Here is a 20,663-nt window from a genome sequence, read left to right as displayed (position 1 = left end):
CTGCCAGGCATTTCAATTAGGCTCGTTAATACTAACTGCGTCATCAAAGGAAGAGGAAGTGAAAATAAAACGGAAGCGTTTTTCCATTTGTAGCTAACACATTAAATGAGAAAGATAGCATCAAACCTATGCTAGCTTGATTACATAAACAAGTTACCTAATTATTAGGACTTAAATACCTCTCCAAGTATGTTTTGTTAAAGAAATATGGTACTACATTTCCCAGAATTCTCAAGCACTAACACACACAGAAGCTCACTTCCTCTCTAACAGATTCAATAAAGACACACTGTTTAGAACTAAAAATATCTTATACACAGTTATATACAGATATATTCTAAATTCTGACATGCAATCCTGTAGAATTAGGTTTATGAGAACCTAGTATTGGTTTATAGACATAAAAATAGTTCACATTCTTTAACAGGAGCAAAGCATTTAGCAAGCAAGCCATATACTCATAACACACTGTCTGTCAGCTGAAGCAGGGGAATTTTGTTTTTATAACTTTCAGTGGTGATAGAAAAATGTAACAATTTAAGATGAGTACTCAAAAATATTGTCATAACCATGGAATTTTAATCCTGGACGTGTCCATTATCATTCCATATGGTTTCATTGTACCGTGCCAGACTTACAATGGTATAAGTGAAGAGCCTTAAATCTTTGGTACGTACCTTTATTATTAAACAGAAACCTTAATCTCTCTCTTCCCCCCCCCCCCCTTAATCATAGTGCTTTTGCAAAACAGCCCAGCATACAAAAATGATCTGAATAGTTTACAGAGCACTTCACTTGGTACTCTACCCTACAGACACCGCATCCCATGGGTTTACTGGCTACTATGTCTGAAGGGTGGAGTACAGAGTGAAGTGCTCTGTCAACTACTCAGACCATTTTTGCAACTAAGTTTCTCTGTCTTTTACTGTTTTGGGATTTTTTTTTGAAGTTATTGGTGACTTTGTTGTTGTACAAATCTTGGTCACATAATTGAAATCACCCATTATTATACTGTTTCCCAATTCTCCAGCTTTCCTAATTTCTGAAAGAAAACATTTCTTCATCTGTCTGCTCACTTTGTCCTGGGGTACAGTAGTATAACCCTACCTTCCTTTCATACATGGAATTTTTATCCATATGGATTCCACATTGCTCTCTGTGTCATTCAGAATGTTTATTTGATTTGATTCAATTCCCTCTTTAACATAGCGCAACCCCACCCCCCTCTCCAATTTGATCTATTCTATCCTTGCAATATAATTTGTAACACAGTGTCCCATTGATTGTCCTCCTTTCACCAGGTCTCTGAGATGCCTATTATATCTACCTCATCATTTAGTGCTATATACTCTAGCTCTTCTATTTTATTTTTTAGGCTTCTAGCATTTGTGTACAGATGCTTCAGATTGAGTTTTTCCTTGTACCTATAGGGTGCTGAGAAGACAGGGAAAATTTGAGTCTTTTACTCCACCTTCCTCTTAAACCCTCCTGGCTTTCTTTCACCATTATTGAAACCTCTCTACTGGGACTCCCTAAATATCCTGTTTCAATAGTATCCTTCAAGAATACCATCTGCTCCTGGGCAACTGTCGACTTTCCCCGCATCTCAGTTTAAAAGCTGTTCTATCTCCTTTTTAAATGTTAGCACCAGCAGCCTGATTCCATCTCAGTTAAGGTGGAATCCATCCTTTCGGAACAAGCTCCCCCTTTCCCATAAGCTTTCCCCTTTCCCTTGCCCAGTTCCTAACAAATCTAAATACCTCATCCTTGCACCATCGTCTCAACCATGCATTGAGATTTCTGAGCTCTGCCTGCCTCTTGGGTCCTGTGCGTGGAACTGGGAGCATTTCTGAAAATGCTACCCTGGAGGATCTGGATTTCAGCTTTCTACCTAAGAGCTTAAATTTGGCTTCCAGAACCTCCCTCCCACATTTTCCTATGTCATTGGTACCTACATGTACCAAGATAGCTGGCTCATCCCTAGCACTATCTAAAATCCTATCTAAGTGATGCATGAGGTCTGCCACCTTTGCACCAGGCAGGCAAGTGACCAGGTGATCCTCACGCCCACCAGCCACCTAGCTATCTCCATGTCTAATGATCAAATCACCAACTACAACAGCTATCCTAACCCTTCCCTCCTGTGCAGAAGACCCTGGAGACACATCCTTTGTGTGAGAGGATATTGCATCTCCTGGTGGGCAGGTCCTAGCTACAGAATTCTTTCCTACTTCACCAGGATAATGCTCCCCTTCTTGTAGACCTCTCTCCACCAAGGCAGCTTTAATTCTTGGAGGGATTCATTGATCATCCATATAAACGCTGAAGGTTTAAACAGCCTGTGCACAATTGGGTACTTGCCAAGGTCTGGAGCCTCTCCCAAATCTGGATCCTGCCCTCCCAAGGGTGCAGCAGTATCATCTCTTGCTATAGAGGACCCTGACCAAATGTCCCTGACCTGCACATGGCACTGATCCTGCCCATGGCACTGTTCTAGGGAACCTTGCTCTGGGGTGGGGGGAGGGAAACCCTGGTGCTAGCACAGCCATGATTCCAGAGGGATCCATGAAACTCTTGTTAATCATGTAAGCCTCAAACATCATGTTAATAAATTCAGGGGGGAATCCCTGCCCTTGATGCCAGACAGCTCCTCAAGACACTGTTTAGCTCCCTTTTTGTTATTTTTAGCCATATCCTGGCTGCATTTCACTGGAGACATACTTTTGCTGCTTCCCAGGTCAAATTTGAACTTTCCCCCCATTCTTCAGACTGACTGGGTACTAACACTCCCCAAGGGACCAAAGAGGGCTAAGCCAATGACCCGCCATGCCGGAACACAGATGCTCCTTGGCCTACCATCCACCACAAATGGGGCATGAATCTGACTTATCCTGACCTTTGGAGTCCATCCTAATTGTTTTTAGGCAAAAAACGTGGTGTTTAGAGGCAGATAGAGAATTTGGAAATCCAAGATGACTGCTGTGGCAGCGATTTTAACACCAAAAGCAGCCCAGGGGAGCTACACTGAAAAAATAAACAAGAAATTTGGGGATTATAGAGGTGGGGTAATCTATCTCTAACCCCAGAAAAAAACCCCAAATCAAATCTAAGGACTTTCCACTGCCCCCCCTTCCCCCCGATTTAGTTTGTTAGGCTATCAGCCTGTTACTCACTTTGCAATGCTGTGTGCTGGAAGCTGCAATAATATAAACTACAAACAGCTTACAGGGAGAACATCTTCCTCAAAAGCCTGGAATTTGGACTGCTTGTGTTTTCTTTCTGCCTCTCTAGCCCAACTAACTGGGTTCTCCTTTGCCTGGTCGTGGTAGTTAGGATAAGGAGGTTGTTCATATAAGCTGGGCTGTCCTCCATTCATGGCTTTAAATAGTAGACAGTAAAATTTGAATAGTATTCTTGCTTGTATTGGGAGCCAGTGTGAGTCGAGGTATGCGGTGGTGATATGGTCATATTTCTTCAGCGAATAGATCAGTTTCAGGGCTGTGTTTTGTACTGTTTGTAGTTTTATCATGACTGCAGGGCAGGGGAGATAGAGGATGTTACAATAATCTAGAAGTCTTAGACCATGAGCTGAAATTGTTTTATATCGAAGAATTTTCAGATTTGCCTTAAGTTTCGCATGACTGCAAATGATTTTTGTGTTTTGTTGATTTGTGATTGCAAGGTACAGCCTCTGTCTTTCATCACTCCCAGAAATCTTAGGGTGGGTTGAATGGGGTATGTGATTTAGTTTATTACTAAGTTTGTTATGGTTGGGGTTTTGTTTATTTTCTTGAAGTATAAATTTTGTTTTGTCTGGGTTCAGTTTTAGTTTGTGGTCTTTCATCCATGTAGCCACTGTTTCTAGTGTTCTTTGTAGTGTGTCTGTCATGGAGGGTGTTGGTTGATCAAAAGAAAGGAGGATAGTGATGATGTTAAGCCTAATTTGTTTAGGCAGGTGCCGAGGGATGCAATGTAGAGATTGAAGAGTGTTAGGGATAAAGGTGATCCTTGGGGTATGCCGCAGGGGTTGGACCATGGTTCTGATTTTTCTTTGTTTATCTTTACTCTGTAAGTCCTGGATTATAGGAATCCTTGAAACCATGTGTGCACCTTTCCTGTGATTCTTATTGTTTCTAGTATTTGTAGTAGAATGTCATGGTCTACCAGGACAAATGCTGCAGTGAGATCTAGTTGTATAACCAGCATTTATTTGCCTGTGCTGAGGTGTTGTCTAGCTGTGTCCAGGAGGGAACCTAGTAGTGTCTCTGTGCTGTAGTTGGTTCTGAAACCAGACTGAGTAGGATGGAGTAAGTTGTGGTTTTATAGGTAGTTGGTGAGGTGTTTGGTACAAGACCTTCCGTTAGCTTGACATATAATGGTATTGAGGCTATGGGTCTGTAGTAGAGAGTTGCGCGGGAACAGAAATCCCACCCGTCCCTGCCAAAATCCTTCCGTCCCCACCCGTCCCTGCGAGGAATCCCCTCCGTCCCTAACTTTCCCTAACTCCCCCCCCCCCCAAAGGTAAATTAAAGCAAAACCAAAATGGAAGTCAAACAGAAGCACCAGTCATACAAAGAGGTCATCTTCATACTGAAGAAAGTGTGCCTTTGCTGAAACAACTTTTCTATTCAATGTTTGTCCATCACAAGGAAAATCAACAGAGATATAGGAACTTGGAGGGGGGGGGGGGGGAGAAAGACAAAGGAAAGCAGGGGCAATAAATACAGGAAATGACAAAATGGGCAGGCAAGGACAGTTAACAGATAAAGCAGAGGCTCCCAACCAGTGTGCCACAGCAGGGAAACCTCAAGAGTGTCACAAAATTAAAGCCATGCCATTAGACAGGACAAGTCACAAGCACCGGCTGAGCTGGCGGGGGACAACAACCGGGTGCTAGGGAGAACACTGCTAGTCTTCCATTTCCAGCCTGCCCTGCCGCAGCACACAGAGCCGACCAGAAGTCTTCCATAAGCCCTCCTTCTGACGTCAGCGCTGACATCGGGGAAGACTTCCGATTGGCTATGTGTGCTGCGGCAGGGCAGGCAGGAAATGGAAGACAAGCCTCGCGGCAGGGCAGGTAGGAAAATCAGACGAGCCTCGCGGCTCAAGTTGTATTGAACCCCGCGGGATCCTCGAGACCATGAGGGGCATCCCTACAGGATCCCCGCGACCTTAGGGGGCATCCCCACTGGATCCCCGCGACCCGAAGGGGGAACCCGCGGGATCCCCGCCGTCCCCGTTCCCGTGCAGCTCTCTAGTCTGTAGTTGGATGGTAGATCTGTTGCTACTTTTGGGTCTTTTATGATCGGGGTGATGATAATTTTGCTGAGGTCTTGTGGGAAAAGCAAGCAGCATATTCTCACTGATGGGCGACATCACTGACGGATCCCTGTTACGGACCACTTTAAAAGTGCATCGCCACTTTAAGTTTTAAGAAAGTTTGCGATAGCCCGCACCGTGCATGCGCTAGTGCTTTCCTGCCTGACGTAAGCGCTTCTTGTTTCCATGGAGCTAAGAAGTCGCGTTTCAACGGCCATTGAAATTTTTCTTTTTCGCTGCCTTCCCACTCTGCGGTTTACTGACTTTTCAGGCATTTCTTTGTTTTCTTTGTTTTATTTAATTGTTTAAAAAAACAAATAAAGCGTAAAGGTTTTCATTTTTTTCCTCTTGTGGGTTCGGCCCTGTTGGGCCTATTCTACCACTTTGGTCTCTGATTTTGATCTTGCCGGGGCCATTTTTCCGTCAATGTCCTGCCTGCAGACTGGTTTTAAAAAGTGCGGTCGCTGTGCTCAGCCCATATCAGTAACTGACCCATATTGCTGGTGCTTGAGGCCATCCAGAGACTTGTTCTCACGGTTCTTCTCTTCAGAAAAGGACATTAAAGAACCACCTTATCCAACAGACTTCTCTACGGTGTCGTGATGGAAGGGGAGGCGACACTGCTACCGAGTTCGGCGCCATCCAAGGCGACACCACATCATTCGTTACCAGCAAAAACAACTCCAGTGTCGCAACCTTCTGTGGGTAAGCTGGCTAAGTAGCCTTCCCCTACTCCATCTGGACCTCAGGTCAAAGTAGCAGTGAACCAAGTTCTGATGACCTTGAAAAAGCTGAGAAAGCGCTCCACTCCTATATTGGTGAGTGCCTCATTATCAGCTTCCTCATCGTCGGAGCATACAGTCACACCGAAGGTACTGGCAAAAAAGCTAGTGGTACTGGTGCTCTCCCTCAAGCAAAAAATTGACAACTTGCTTAGGAAGGAACTGGGTGAGCATTTTCAGATGCTGATGCTGACCCAAATTATGCCCATGTCAACACTGAGTCGGTGCCAGTCTGGTCTGAGCCTATGACACCGACTGCACCACCTTCTCATGCTCCACCGGTGTGGAGATCTTCGACACGGGAGTCGATACCATCACATATCTGACACCAGTTGTCCTTGACACAAACATCTCCAAAGGCAACTCCGGTGCGGTCCTGAAAGGCATTACTGGAGATGAAACATCTCGAGCCTTCGACACCATCCGGATTCCATCCAGGATTCAGACTTGTTCGGAGACTTGGAGCTGGAACCACTCTTATCTGATGATGAGGATTCATCTGATGCTGATTCACCTCAACATTCTTCTCAGGAATCTCCTGTTTTTTTCTGAAAAGTCCACCTTTTCCAGATTTCACAAAATGTCTGAAGCCCTCTCTATTCCACTGGAAGTGGACTCTAAACATAGCAAGCAGTTCCTGGAGGCTTTAGACTATGACCAGCCCACTAAGGAACTACTCAAGGTTTCTCTTCATGATATTTTGTGAGAAACTTTCTACAAAAATCTAGAGACACCACTTTCTATCCCTGTGGCTCCTCAGAAATTAGAATCTTTATACAGAGTGTTTCCTATTCCTGGTTTTGACAAACCTCAGTTACTCCACGAGTCTCTGATAGTGGAGTCTACTTTAAAAAAAAAGTCTACAGGGGCTATGCATCAGTACCCCCTGGCAGAGAGGACAAAGCCATGGTCAGATTTGGCAAATGACTATCAGAATGCCTTGTTGGCTTACCGCTCTGGAAATTATAATTTCCATTTTTCATTTTTACTCAAGCATCTCATCTAACAGATTTCACAATTTCAGAAATATATACCAGAATGCAAGCTTCCTGCTTAACAACATATTTCTGATCTTTTTCAATCGAGAAAATATATGGTTCGTTCTACCTGTGACACATTTGAGCTTACCTCCCAGGCTGAAGCTATGTCTGTGGCCATGAGACGCCTGGCCTGGCTTTGTGTTTCAGAGCTTGATGTGAACCACCAGGATAGACTAGCGAATGCTCCGTGTCTGGAAGATGAACTTTTTGGCCAATCAATGGACATGACTACACAGAAGTTGTCTGCTCATGAGACCAGATGCGACACTCTGGTCAAGCCTAAAAAGAAGCCTCCTCCTTCTTGTTCTTTCCAACAGGCTCCTTCTTACCAATGCAGGTTTGCTGCTAAGGCTACTACTCCTGCTCAGCCTCAACCTTGAAGGCAGAAGCAACAACCTCGTCAGATACCTAAGCAACAGGCTGCTCCCCAAAAACCTACAGCCTTTTTGACATGTTTCTTCAGGGCATAGTCACAGTCAACATTTTATATCTTCTGCCTCAGCCTATCGGAGGCCATCTCCAATTTTTCATCGCTCATTGGGAGCTCATAACATCAGACCTCTGGGTCTTAAACATCATTCATCAGAGTTACAATCTCCATTTTCACACTCTGCCTCCAGATCAACCTTCAAGAGAGTGTGTTTTGGACCCTGCACAGTCCTCTCTTCTTCTCCAGGAGGTTCAATCCCTTCTCCTGCTGAATGCCATCGAGGAAGTTACTCTTTCTCAGCAGAACCAGGGATTCTACTCCCGTTACTTCTTAGTTCCAAAGATGACGGGAGGACTGCAACCCATCTTGTATCTCAGAGCTCTCAACAAATTTATAGTCAAGGAGAAATTCCAGATGCTTTCCCTCCCCCTGCTTTATCCTCTTCTCAATCAGATCGACTGGCTATGCTCTCTAGATCTCAAGGAAGCCTACACACATATTCCAATTCATCTGGCTTCCAGGAAATACCTCTGTTTTCAGCTAAATCGACGACACTACCAATACAAGGTACTTCTTTTCTGCCTGGCATTCTCTCCCCGAGTCTTCACAAAGTGCCTGATTGTAGTGGCCGCTTCTCTCCGATCACATGGCCTCCAAGTCTTTCCGTACCTGGACGACTGGTTAATCAAGGCTGCTTCATCTCAGGAAGTGGTCCAAGCAACATCTCACATCATTTCCTTTCTACAAGTTCTAGGATTTGAAGTCAACTTCCCCAAATCATATCTTATTGTGATTCAACATCTTCAATTCATCGGAGCTATCCTAGACACCTTTTGCTAGGTGACATAAATATTCATATGGATCAGGCAAGCACAAACGTTGTTGATTTATTTTCTTAAAGAGTTTGAATTTCAAATTACCACAACAGGAAAAAAACATATATTAAGGGCCATCAATTAGATTTGGTGACTTTTTCTACAAAACTACATTCTAATACTAAACTTGATCTTTTAGAGGTATCATGGAGTGACACAACTTGGTCAGACCATCGTTTATGTAATTTTCTTTTAAAATTGCAGAATAAATTAAGTATAGTAAAAAAATGACAGGAAACATAGAATAAAGAAGATTGGTTTTATGGGAAGAGGTAAGGTAGATCATATAGAATTCTGGTCACATTATGAATTGAATAAAAAAGAAGGAGAAGAAGAAATTTTTTTATCAGATTGGGCTAATTTAAACACTCAAATTTTAGATGATATTGCACCACAAAGGCAAATGTTCAGGAGAGAAAGAGTAAATAATATTTGGTATGATACAGAGTTATTAGAACTAAAAAGGGCACTCAGAAGGATAGAGAAGGTTTGGAATAAATCAGGTAAAATAGAAGATAGAATTAATTGGAGAACGAAACTTAAGGAATATAAAACTATGATCTCAATGAAACGTAGTATCTATTATAAGCAAAAGACTTAATAGTAAGGAGCTTTTTAAATTGGTTCATGGACTATTTGAGATTGATTCAAAAAAAATGATCAACTAAAGAGATTATCCCATCTGCTGACAAATTGGCTGAATTTTTTAAAAACAAAATTAGTAGCCTGCAATTAGTTTTAATGTTCAGGTTATTGATTTTATAGATTTTTCAGGACAATTAGAGGGAGTTAGGACTGATATGATCTGGGAACAATTTGTTGTCCCAGATTGGGATTATTTCTGTAAATTATACTCAAAGGTATGCAAAAAATACTGTTGATTAGATATTTGTCTGAGAAATGTATTGAGGAATGCATCGTTTACTTTTAAAGCGCATCTTTATAAATGGATTATCCTCCAGTTGCGGAAGGGACAATTTGAGCAAAATTTAGGAAGAATAATAATTACACCTATTGTGAAAAACTCTAAGGAATCGTTAACATGTGATAATAATTACAGACCAGTAGCTAGTATTCCATTGTTTGAAAAAAATAATGAAAGGATTGATAAATGCAGAATTAGTAGATTACCTGAAAAAAAAATCAACATTTTACATGATAATCAATCAGGGTTTCGTTCTGGATATAGTACAGAAGCAGCTTAATATTTTATTTAGCATTGGTTCTAGTGCCCTAATTCTGCAGTTGGACCCGAGTAGCGTTTTTGATTTAGTAAATCATGATCTTCACTTAGACTTCTTGGACTCAATTGGGATTAGAGGCAATGTAAAAAATTGATTCAGTGGATTCCTGAAACATAGAACATATGAAGTTTTCTCTGACGATAAATACTCTTTCTCCTGGAAGAATTCATGTGGAGTTCTGCAGGGTTCTCCTTTATCTCCAACATTATTTAATGTATATTTAGTTTCTTTGGCGTATCTACTTCAAAGTTTAAATGTTATGTTTTATATATATATATATATATATATACAGATGATATTACTATTTTGTTTCCTTGTAAGGCTGTCTCGAATGAATTGATTTCTCAAATTTCTAATGTTTTAGAAAAGGCTACAATTTAGATTAAAGCTTAATTCTGAAAAAACTAATTTTTTTTTTTTTTTTTTGGCTAGTCCCAATGATAAGATTCAGGAAACATTTATTCAACTGAAGGGTCAAAGTTTTGAGATAGCGCCAAATTTGAAAATTTTGGCAATAATTCTAGATCGTAGTTTAACTTTTAAGAAGCATATGGATTCATTAATTTAAAAAAGTAATGCTATTTTGTGGAAATTGAGGACCATCAAGAAGTATTTCGATCTAGAGTCTTTTCGGCTGTTGGTTCAGACTACAGTATTGTCCACTTTGGATTACTGTAACATTGTTTATTTGGGGCTTCCCAAAAAGATTTTATTAAGACTATGATTAGTTCAGAATACAGCAGTTCGTTTGATTTTTGGTCTCAAGAAGTATGATCATGTTAGTCCTTTTTATGCTAGATTACATTGGCTGCCTTTTGAGGCCAGAGTGCTTTTTAAATTTGGGTGTATCTGTTATAAAGCTCTTTTTGGCTTATTACCTTTTTTGATATTTTATTTGAAATTGTTCACTTAATTAAAATTTACCAGAAATTCAGGTATGTTCCTCTTTCCTACCCCAAGGGCCTGCTATTGCAAGACTTTTTTGGACAGGAAATTGGAATATCAGGCGGGGAAGATGAACTCCTGGATGATTCCGTTGACTGTTCAAGCCAATTCTTATCCTATATTAAGGAAATTATTGAAAACATATCTATTCGATAAACAAGATTGCTGAGACTTTAAGATGTGTTCTTTTTAGGTTCCGTATTTCAAATGTACTTTTTATTATGTTTTATATTTTAAACGTATTTTTATCTGATTATGTATTTAACGATGTAGTAGTTATGATAATTGTTTTTTCAAAATTGTATTACTAACTGAAATGTTCAGTCTTACTGTTGTGAACTGCCCAGAACTGCTGGTGGGACGGTATATAAGAAAATAAATTATTATTATTATGAGAGCGTGTCTTCCTCCGGATCGACTGCATGTTCTCATCCACCTCTGTCAGCAAATGCTTTCTCTTCAATCCATCTCTGTGAGACGCATGATGGTTCTTCTGGGTCACATGGCTTCCACTGTGCATATGACACCAGTGGCTCAGCTACATCTTCATATTCCTCAGTGTACCCTGGCGTCACAGTGGTCTCAGGTGACGGATCGTCTCTCCCAGCCTATATCTGTAACGTCATCTCTTCTGCAGTCGCTGCAATGGTGGATGACTTCCTCCAATCTATCCAGAGGTCTCCTTTTTCATTTACTCCCTCATCACAAGGTAATCACGATGGATGTATCTCCTTACGCTTGGGGGGCACACATGAATGACCTTCAGACCCAAGGTTTCTGGACTGCCAGGGAACAGAAATTTCACATCAATTTCCTAGAGCTCAGAGCGATGTATTATGCCCTCAGGGCCTTCCATCATCTTCTCTGCCCTCAAGTCTTCCTCCTTCACACAGACAATCAAGTAGCAATAATATGCACTACATAAACAAGCAAGGGGGCATGGGCTCTCTCCTGTTATGTCAGGAGGTCCAGAAAATCCGGACTTGGGCAATGGCTTGCAACTTTTTCTTAAAGGCTGTCTACATTCAAGGAGAGAAGAATTCCCTAGCAGACAACCTCAGCAGAATTCTTCAGCCTCACGAATGGACTCTCAACTCTGCAGCTCTCCAGTACATCTTTGCTCAATGGGGCACTCCACAAGTGGACTTCTTTGCGGCTCCCCACAATCAAAAGTTACCCCAGTTTTGCTCCAGACTTTACTCTCCTCTTCGTCTGGAAGCCGATGCCCTTCTCTTGGATTAGATGAGCCTGTTTCTTTATGCCATCCCTCCAATTCTTCTCATGTTAAAGACTGTTCAAACTCAAACAAGAGGCAGCCACCATAATTCTCATTGCTCCTCGGTGGCCCAGACAACATTGGTTCTCCCTTCTACTTCAGCTAAGCTCCAGGGAGCCCATACCTCTTCCAGTCTTTCCTACTCTGCTTACTCAGCATCAGAAATCACTTCTATATCCCAACCTACAATCACTGCACCTGACAGCTTGATTTTTGTCAGGCTGAATCCATTTGATTTACATCTCTCTCAGCCTGTTCGACATATTATTGATGCCTTCAAGAAACCAGCCACTCAACAATGTTATCAACAAAAGTGGACTAGATTTTCTTCCTGGTGTCTTCTTCATCATCATGATCCAACTTCCTTATCAGTAGATTTGTTTTTGGATTATCATCTTCATCTGTCTGACTCTGGACTCAAATCTACGCCTGTCAGATTCCATCTCAGCGCTATTATAGCTTTCACGTACCAGTTGAGAGAGAACCTCTCACTGCTTATCCTCTGGTCTCCAGGTTCATGAAAAGACTTTTCAATGTTAAACCACTTCTCAAGCTTCCACTTGTTGTCTGGGACCTTAATGTGGTTCTTTCCAGTTTGATGAAGCCTCCATTTGAGCCAATGACCTCAGCTCATCTCAAGTTTCTCACCTGGAAAGTTGTCTTCCTTATTGCTCTCTCCTCTACCAGGAGGGTCAGTGAGTTACAAGTATTGGTGGCAGATCCAACCTTCACTGTTTTTCACCATGACAGAGTGGTTCTACGCACGCATTCTAAGTTTCTACCGAAAGTTGTCACGGAGCTTCATCTCAATCAGTCGATTGTTCTGCCAGTGTTTTTTCCTAAGCCTCATTCTTATGCCGGAGAAACCGCTTTGCATTCTGTGGTTTGTAACCGTGCTTTGGCCTATTATGTCAACAGGACCAAGTCTCATTGTACTTCTCCCCAATGCTTCCTCTCATTTGATCCAAACAAGTTGGGGCATCCTGTTTCCAAGAGAACGATTTCCAACTGGCTGGCTGCCTGTATCTCGTTCTGTTATGCTCAGACTGGACTTGCACTGGAGAGTCGTGTCAGCCCACAAAATCAGAGCTATGGCAGCTTCTGTTGCTTTCCTTAGATCTACTCCCATTGAGGAAATCTGTAAAGCTGCCACCTGGTCGTCAGTTCATACATTCACTTCTCTCTATTGTCTGCAGTCTTTCTCCAGACGGGATGGGCACTACGGCCAATCTGTATTACAAAATTTATTTTCCTAAAGGCCAACACCGCCACCATCCCATTCTAGTTAGCTTGGAGGTCACTCATCAATGAGAATATGCTACCTGCTTGTCCTGGGATAAAGCACAGTTACTTACCGTAACAGGTGCTATCCAGGGACAGCAGGCAGATATTCTCACAACACACCCACCTGCCCGGGTTGGCTTCTTAGCTAACTTATCTTAACTAAGGGACCGCGCACCTATGTCAGGTGGGGAGGCACTCGCGCATGCTTGGTGCGGGCTATCGTGAACTTTCTAAAGACTTAGTGGTGATGCACTTTTAAAGTGGTCCATACTGGGGCTTCGTCGGTGTGTCACCATTAGTGAGAATATCTGCATGCTGTCCCTGGATAACAGCTGTTATGTAAGCAACTGTGCTTTTTATCAATATATTATTGCCGAGTGTAAAAACATACAGTAAGCTATAGCTTTAAAACCAAAAAATTTTTTCCATTAAGCAAAAATAATAGCAAATTTTAAGAAAAACAGAGCTTTATGATCAGTGGCTTTGAGCAACCCCAGGATGGACTTTAAAAATATTTTTAAAATTATTTTCTGATCAAGCACAATCAAATTAATGGGGAAACTTCAATTTGCACAGTTTTTCTAACTTTAGTTTTTTCTGGACAACCCTACTGATTGTGTAGTATGATGGCAACATATCCAGGTTTGTGCAGCATATAACTGGTTATCTTTGCAGTGTTAAAAACATAACCAGTTGTTATCCCTACTATGTCATTGTCAAAGGACAGACATCACTGGTGGATTTAGGGGGCAACCAATTAAACATTTATTTTTGTTGTCAATATAGGATGGAGAAGAGGTTGAAGTTGAAGGAGCTGCTGCTACTAGAGCTAATCTTGAAGACATATTTTCTGCTGTAGACGAGGATACAAAGCAGCAGCTGAACAACATTTCCCATGATGTGAAAACACAGCAGGATGTAGCACTAAATGAGAAAGCAAGGTACAGTTCTCACCATAGTGGTTGAATATAATTGTTCTTTAGGAATTCAGAATAATTAATATTGCAATGTTGCAGAGAGAAATTCTATGAAGCTAAACTTCAGCAGCAGCAGAAAGAACTTAAGCAGTTACAAGAAGAAAGAAAGAAACTTATTGGCATACAAGAAAAAATTCAAGAATTGCAGAAGGCTTGTCCTGACCTTAAGGTATGTTAAAATCATTTTCTGAAACATGAGCTATAAGAATCAAAACCCTTGCTATAAATAAATGAGTTGACATGCAAACTGTAGTTGATTTTCTTTTGGAGGTCTCCAGAATTGTGCACTGTACTTCAGATAAGGTTTCACAAGACATGCAATGACACTATTGTCTCTCTTGTTTGCTATTCCATTCCTTGTATACCCAGGTGAGTCCTTTTATCTACCTGTTTGGTTAAGTTTAAAAGGCTGTTGTTTAAAAATACCACAGTGGCAGCATATGTGAACAAACAGTTCACATATGAAGTGCACTAGTGTGCTTCGACAGAAGAAATCTATTGTCAATCTTGGTGGTGCATATTACCAGTGTGGAGAATATTCAGGCAGGCATTTTAAGTAGATATATGTTTAACCTAAATTTTCATTTTGTATGGTTCTGTCTATTTTGCCGAAGGTAGTCCATGTGAATTAGGTGGTATCTCAGCTGATACTACCATTTATTTTTAAAGTGCCACTAGACATAACACAGAGCTGTACACAAACACTTGAGGAGACAGTCCCTGCTCAACAAAACAACCTGAACTTTTTACAGGTAATCAAGGCTTTAAGGGTTAAGAGCAGCCTCAAAAAAGTAGGTTTTTAGACTGACTTTGAATATGACCAGAGATGGAGCATGACATACCAACTCTGGAAACCTATTACAGGTGTACAGCACAGTAAGATGGAAAGAGTATTATCCCAGGACAAGCAGCCAGCATATTCTCTTTGATGTCATTCACAGAGCCCGGTACGGATAGTGCAAAAGTGTACTGTTACTTTTAAGTTATTTAGAAGTGTCAAGACTGCCCATACAGTACATGCGCAAGCGCCTTGCTGCCCGACGTTGGCTCTTGGGACCATCAGTTCTTAGTTTTCTGCGGAGCTTAGACGTGTATTGTTGGAATCTCTCCAATTGTGCCATTTTTTTCCCCCTTTTTTGTGCCTTCCCATATCATTTTTCTTCATTTCTTTGGTTGTAGTTTAATTTCTCTGGAGTTTTTCTTGAAATTTTTACTTTTCAGTTTTTGGGCCTGCAGCTATATTTCTGGCTAGCAGCATTGACTCTTTTTCGGTCACAAATTTACTTGACCATCAGAGGAAAAATTGATTCCTTTGATCTCACATCGGCGGTTTTCCCCTTGATGTTGAAGCCTTCTATCAGCTTCAAGGGATGTGCTTGGTGCAACAGGGCCATATCAGTCACTGATCTGTACAACTGGTGTCTTCAGTGCCTTGGTCCTGAGCACCAGGTAGTTGCTCGTCAATGTTGTTCAATGTTTCAAAAACGTTCTTTTAAGGCTCGATGTCTACAGCAGGAGAAATTTTTTGGACCTCAAGATTCATCACAGGTATCCTCCATGCCAGATGTTGACACTGCATTGAATTCAGCACCACTATCGCTGCATCATTTGGCATCAACTTCCTCGGTACCAACGCTGACAACATCTAGTAAACAGGCTAAGAAGGATTCCCATGCGTCACTTCACCATACGGTGCTGGCATCTGTAGCATTGAGTAAGTTGTTGCATGTCAAATGGTGTTGACAGCAGTCTCATTCTCCATTGTTACAGGAATTGTCACCTCTGATGTGTACCTCTACATTGAGGTTACCAATGCCTCAATACCTTGTACCATCCACACCTTTGATAGCACAACTCACCAATCAAGACCAACTTTGCGAGTTGCTTCAACAGGAGCTAGCAGCAATGCTTCGAGGCTAATTGAAGCCAACTGCTGCACTGACTCCGGTACCAGCCCTGCTCAAGCAGGGCTCTATGAAGCCTCATAGTGCCACATCTAAGTCTCTTCATTGATACAAATCCAGTCCAATCATTGGAGCACTTCCTCCTCACTGACATCGGGCCTGCACTGAAGGAGACTTAGGAATCCATCCAGACGCTATCATTGACATCTTAGCTATTATACTGTATGGCTTCATTCTTCTTCTGGAGGAACAGATTTTACATTTCCAGTTGTACAGCACAAGGACTCCGATCTATCCCTTCAGGATTTCTCTGACTTAAAATATTTTGAATCAGAGTCCTATGGGCTTTTGTCTGATCCATCTCCTTCTTCTCCTAGACATAGCCTAGACATAGGTTACCACTGGAGAGCCTTTTTTTCGCCATGTTCCTAAGGCAATTGGGTCAGGCTTTTCCTGTGCATATAGAAGCTGAACTAGAATCAAGAGCTGCACGTTTTAATGCACTTGACTTTGAGCAAATCCTGAGGGAATGTCAAAACCCCCACTCCATAATCTCATGCAAGAATCCATGTTGAAAAACTGGGGGACTCCCCTACTTATTTCAGTGGTACCTTCATAATTGGTTTCCATTTACAGGGTACAATCATGACCTGGCTTTAATAAGCCTCAATTGCAGCATCAGTCTCCTAGTTGAGTCTGTTTTGAAGAGATCGTTACAAGTGCCAACAGCAAATTTCCATCACTAACCCATATAGTTGGTGTTTATAGTTCCTTGGCCTGGAACACTGTGTCAAATCCTGTGCGCGGTGTTCTACCCTGGAAAAACGTACAATTAAAAGTCGAAAACTTAAACAAGAAAAGTTTTTCAGCACCGGTATGGACACTGAGATGATATCACAGCCTTCAACATTGAAAGCATCGATGTCAGGGGACATCACTCTATCGGGTAAGCCAGCTAAAAAGATGCCAGCTTCCCAACAGGTCTCGCAGGTCACTATTGCATTGAGTCCCTTGATGCCGACCAAACGATGACCGCTCTTACAGCTAGCCTCTCCTACATCGAGGTGTGCATCCTCTTCATGGTCACCCTTGCCGAGGCCAGACAGGGCACCAATGGTACCGACAGATTGCCAAACGGTACCAGTTCCTTTGTACCGTGAGAAGCTCAAAGCGCTTTTCCAAGTCAGTGACATGTTCAAGCTTTTTGCTGCAACACTGGCTGTATTGGTACCAGCCCAGCCTAAGCATAAAGCCACCAAGTTCTGTGGTACTGACACTGGATCTCTGGTACTATGCCGATGTTCAATGCATAAAAGCAGCATGAGCAGTGTATCTCATCGACTTTCTTCCTCATTCTGTGCTTTAAGACATCGGCATTCTTCATCATCCTCTCGAAGATCCAAGTCTGCTCAGCATCATTCATCCTCAAAGTTGCAGTGTGAACACCGCTCTCCTTTCCGCTTTTCTAAGCATAAAAGGAAATCACATCTTCATCAGATCAACACTGGTATCGACGTCAGTGATCCTGCTGCATTCCTTTGCCATAAGACTTTTATGACTCATCCTTACAGTCTGACTCAGCAGATGATGTCCCTGAGTCTACTACAGAGGCCTATGACATTACTGAGAAATCTCCTCAAAAGTCTTCACAAAGAGCTAAATCTCTTACCACAAGACTGTCACAAAATTTATTTGGCAATTGGGCAAAGAGCTTCCAGTAAAGCTAGAAGCCAATTCTGCTCATAGTCTGAATATTTAGAAGTTTTGGACTATGATGAGCCTCCTAAAGAACTTCTTTGACTACAATTACATGGTATTCTCAAAGTGACTCTTCATAAGAACTGGGAGACTCCCCCCCAAAAAAAATTGGACACTCTGTACAAAATTATCTTTTCCCCTGGTTTTCATAAACTGCAGCTTCAACATCAGTCCCTGGTGGTAGAGTCGACTTTGAAAAATGTACTCCATCCAGAGTTTATGCCTTAGTCCCCCTGGACGAGAGGGGCACACTATGGACAAGTTTGGCCATTGCCTTTACCAAAATACCATGTTGGCTAACAAGAGTCCTCAACTACAATTTCTATACTTCATGCTATGTCAAGCATCTGGTTAAGAAATTGTCTTCTTTTAATAGATACATCCCTTCAAAAGCAATTAAATTATTTTCGTCACATATCTCACACTCTTGCTCTGGCTAGGAAGTATATGGCGAGATCAGCTTATGAATGATGCCTTCGAATTGTCTTCCAGAGCCTCAGCTATGTCATTGGCAATGAGACATCTAGCATGACTCAGAGAATCTGACATGGATATCAACCTCCAGGATAGATTGGCTAACATTCCATGCTTGGGTGATGAGCTCTTTGGTGACTATTGAAAATGCCACTCAAAAGCTTACTGTTCATGAAAAACATTGGGATGCTTGGTTAAATCCAAGTCTAAGCCTTCAACTTCCAAACCTTTCAAGTCTTCCAATCAGACACGTTTTTCTTCCAAACCTGCTGCTCCTACTAGACCGCAGCAGAAGAAACAAGCAACAGCGTCCTCAAAAAACCCAGACTGCTCATTATCCCAGGACAAGCAGGCAGGTATTCTCACTAGTGGGTGATGTCATCCGACAGAGCCCCGATACGGACATCTTGCAAGCATGTCTTGCTTGAAGAAACTCAGAAGTTTCGAGATGCCCGCACCGCGCATGCGCCAGTGCCTTCCCGCCCGATGTACCGGGCGTGTCTCCTCAGTTCTTTTCTTTCCGCGGAGCTGAGAAGTTTCTCTTCATTCTGCGCTGACTGAATTTCAGTATATTTGCCTTCTTTATACCGCGTTTTTTGTTATCTTTGACTTTATTTCAATTTTAATTTATATTTTCTAAAAAAAAAAAAAAGTTAAAATTATTTCTTCCGGCGGTTCGGCCGGGCCGGCCTCGTGGCTACGGCCTAGCGCCTTCGACCTTGCAGCGTCGATTTTCCGGCCTATGTCCCGGCCAATCACCGGTTTTAAAAAGTGCAGCAAGTGCCAGCGTGCGATTTCGTTGACGGACCCGCATCGACGCTGTCTTCAGTATCTTGGTCCAGAACACATTCCGAAATCGTGCCGGCCTTGTTCCACGCTCACTGCGCGCTCGTTTAAACGGCGCTGCTTGCTCTGGGAGTCGATGTTCAAGATGGAGACTGCCAAGGATCTGTCTGCTTCAACTTCTGCTGAGGTTTCGCCGGTCCGTTCGAAACCTGCATCGACGACTCCTGCATCGGGCATTGTGAAGCCGGCATCGTTCACACCGACTTCAGCATCGAGTTCGGCACCGGTGCCTGTCTCCGTCTCCTCGGTTCAGGTACCGCCTTCCACTGACCCTCCGGTGGTCATCAAAGTGCCTAAAGCTAGCAAGCAGAAGCACTTGGCCACGAAGGAACGCGAAGACCGTGCTGGAGGACCCCCTTTCGGTGCGGATCCCTCAATGTCGGCTTCGCTGCGATCCCTGCTGGAAGCTCAGTTTGTCGAGCTTATGCAGACTATGGGTCCCCGGCTTATCGCCTCTATTCAGGGTGACCTCCCGGTCCCGGTCCTGGGGGGCGGACCGCCCCCTCCCCCTCCTCCTCGTCGTTCGATCTCACTGCTCGACGAGGAGGATCGGCGGAGGGCGGCGGAATCCTCCAGGCGGGCTTCCCTTCCTGATATGCCGCCTTTGGAGCCCATTACGCCTCCGCGACACCAGGGTACTAGGTCGGCCCCTGATAATCGGAGTCCTGGGCATACTGCATCGCAGGAGGAGTTCTTCCGCACTCCATACCAGACCTGGGTGGCGCTGCGTGAGTCCGCATCTTTGCCACCTCTGCGATCCACTGCATCTAGTCCTATCCATTCCTTAGAGGCTTCGGGGGATCGAACGATGCATAGAAGATCTCGTTCCCCATCCCGTCACCGGGAGGGGCATCGATCTCGACACTCCTCTCGACACTCCTCACGTCATTCGGAGGTGTCTCCGCAAAAGAAGATGCAGCGTCTGGGATACTCCTCGTCGGATTTATCCCCACCTGAGGGACCGGAGTATGAGGAACCATCTACCTCCTATTCTCCGTGCCGCTCCCAGCTCTCCCTGGACCCGGAGGCTTCCACTTCTTCTAGTCCGTCTCGCCGGCCGGCGCTTGCGGACCAACTGTCCTTTTCCTCCTTCCTCCGACAAATGGCGGATGACTTGGATGTGACTTTGGACACTGGTTCTCGGTATTCTAAAGAGTATCTGGACACCATGCATTTACCTCACCCTCCGGCGGAGACGCTCCAGCTTCCTCTACATAAACTTCTGGACCAGACTTTTATGCGTTGTTTTGAGACACCGTATTCCATCCCTGCAGTTCCCAGTAAGTTGGATGCTCGATACCGCATCGTTCACCACAAGGGGTTCGAGGGAGCACAACTATCTCATCAGTCCCTTCTGGTCGAGTCCTCCCTCAAGCGATCTCATCCCTCCCAGGTCTACGCCTCAGTACCACCGGGCCAAGAAGGGAGAACGATGGATAAGTTTGGTAGACGTATCTACCAGAACTCGATGATGGCGACTCGAGTGCTCAATTACAATTTCTTCTTCTC

The 20,663-nt window shown here is 43.1% G+C and overlaps 1 protein-coding gene across 15 annotated transcripts in view; it reads left to right on the top strand.

Annotated features, from left to right (window-relative positions):
- PCM1 (pericentriolar material 1) overlaps positions 1–20,663 on the top strand; it is an 869,560-nt gene that overhangs the window by 359,994 nt on the left and 488,903 nt on the right. For all 15 annotated transcript variants that reach the window (XM_033944006.1, XM_033944000.1, XM_033944047.1 and 12 more), the window contains 2 exons: positions 13,982–14,136; positions 14,212–14,341. In XM_033944006.1, the coding sequence (XP_033799897.1) occupies positions 13,982–14,136; positions 14,212–14,341 (285 nt within the window). The remainder of the gene's footprint in view (positions 1–13,981; positions 14,137–14,211; positions 14,342–20,663) is intronic.

This window comes from Geotrypetes seraphini, chromosome 1, assembly GCF_902459505.1.
Source record: "Geotrypetes seraphini chromosome 1, aGeoSer1.1, whole genome shotgun sequence".
NCBI classification, from domain to species: Eukaryota; Metazoa; Chordata; class Amphibia; order Gymnophiona; family Dermophiidae; genus Geotrypetes; species Geotrypetes seraphini.
Note: the sequence above shows the minus strand (reverse complement) of the source record. Positions and strands in the feature narration are given on the sequence as shown.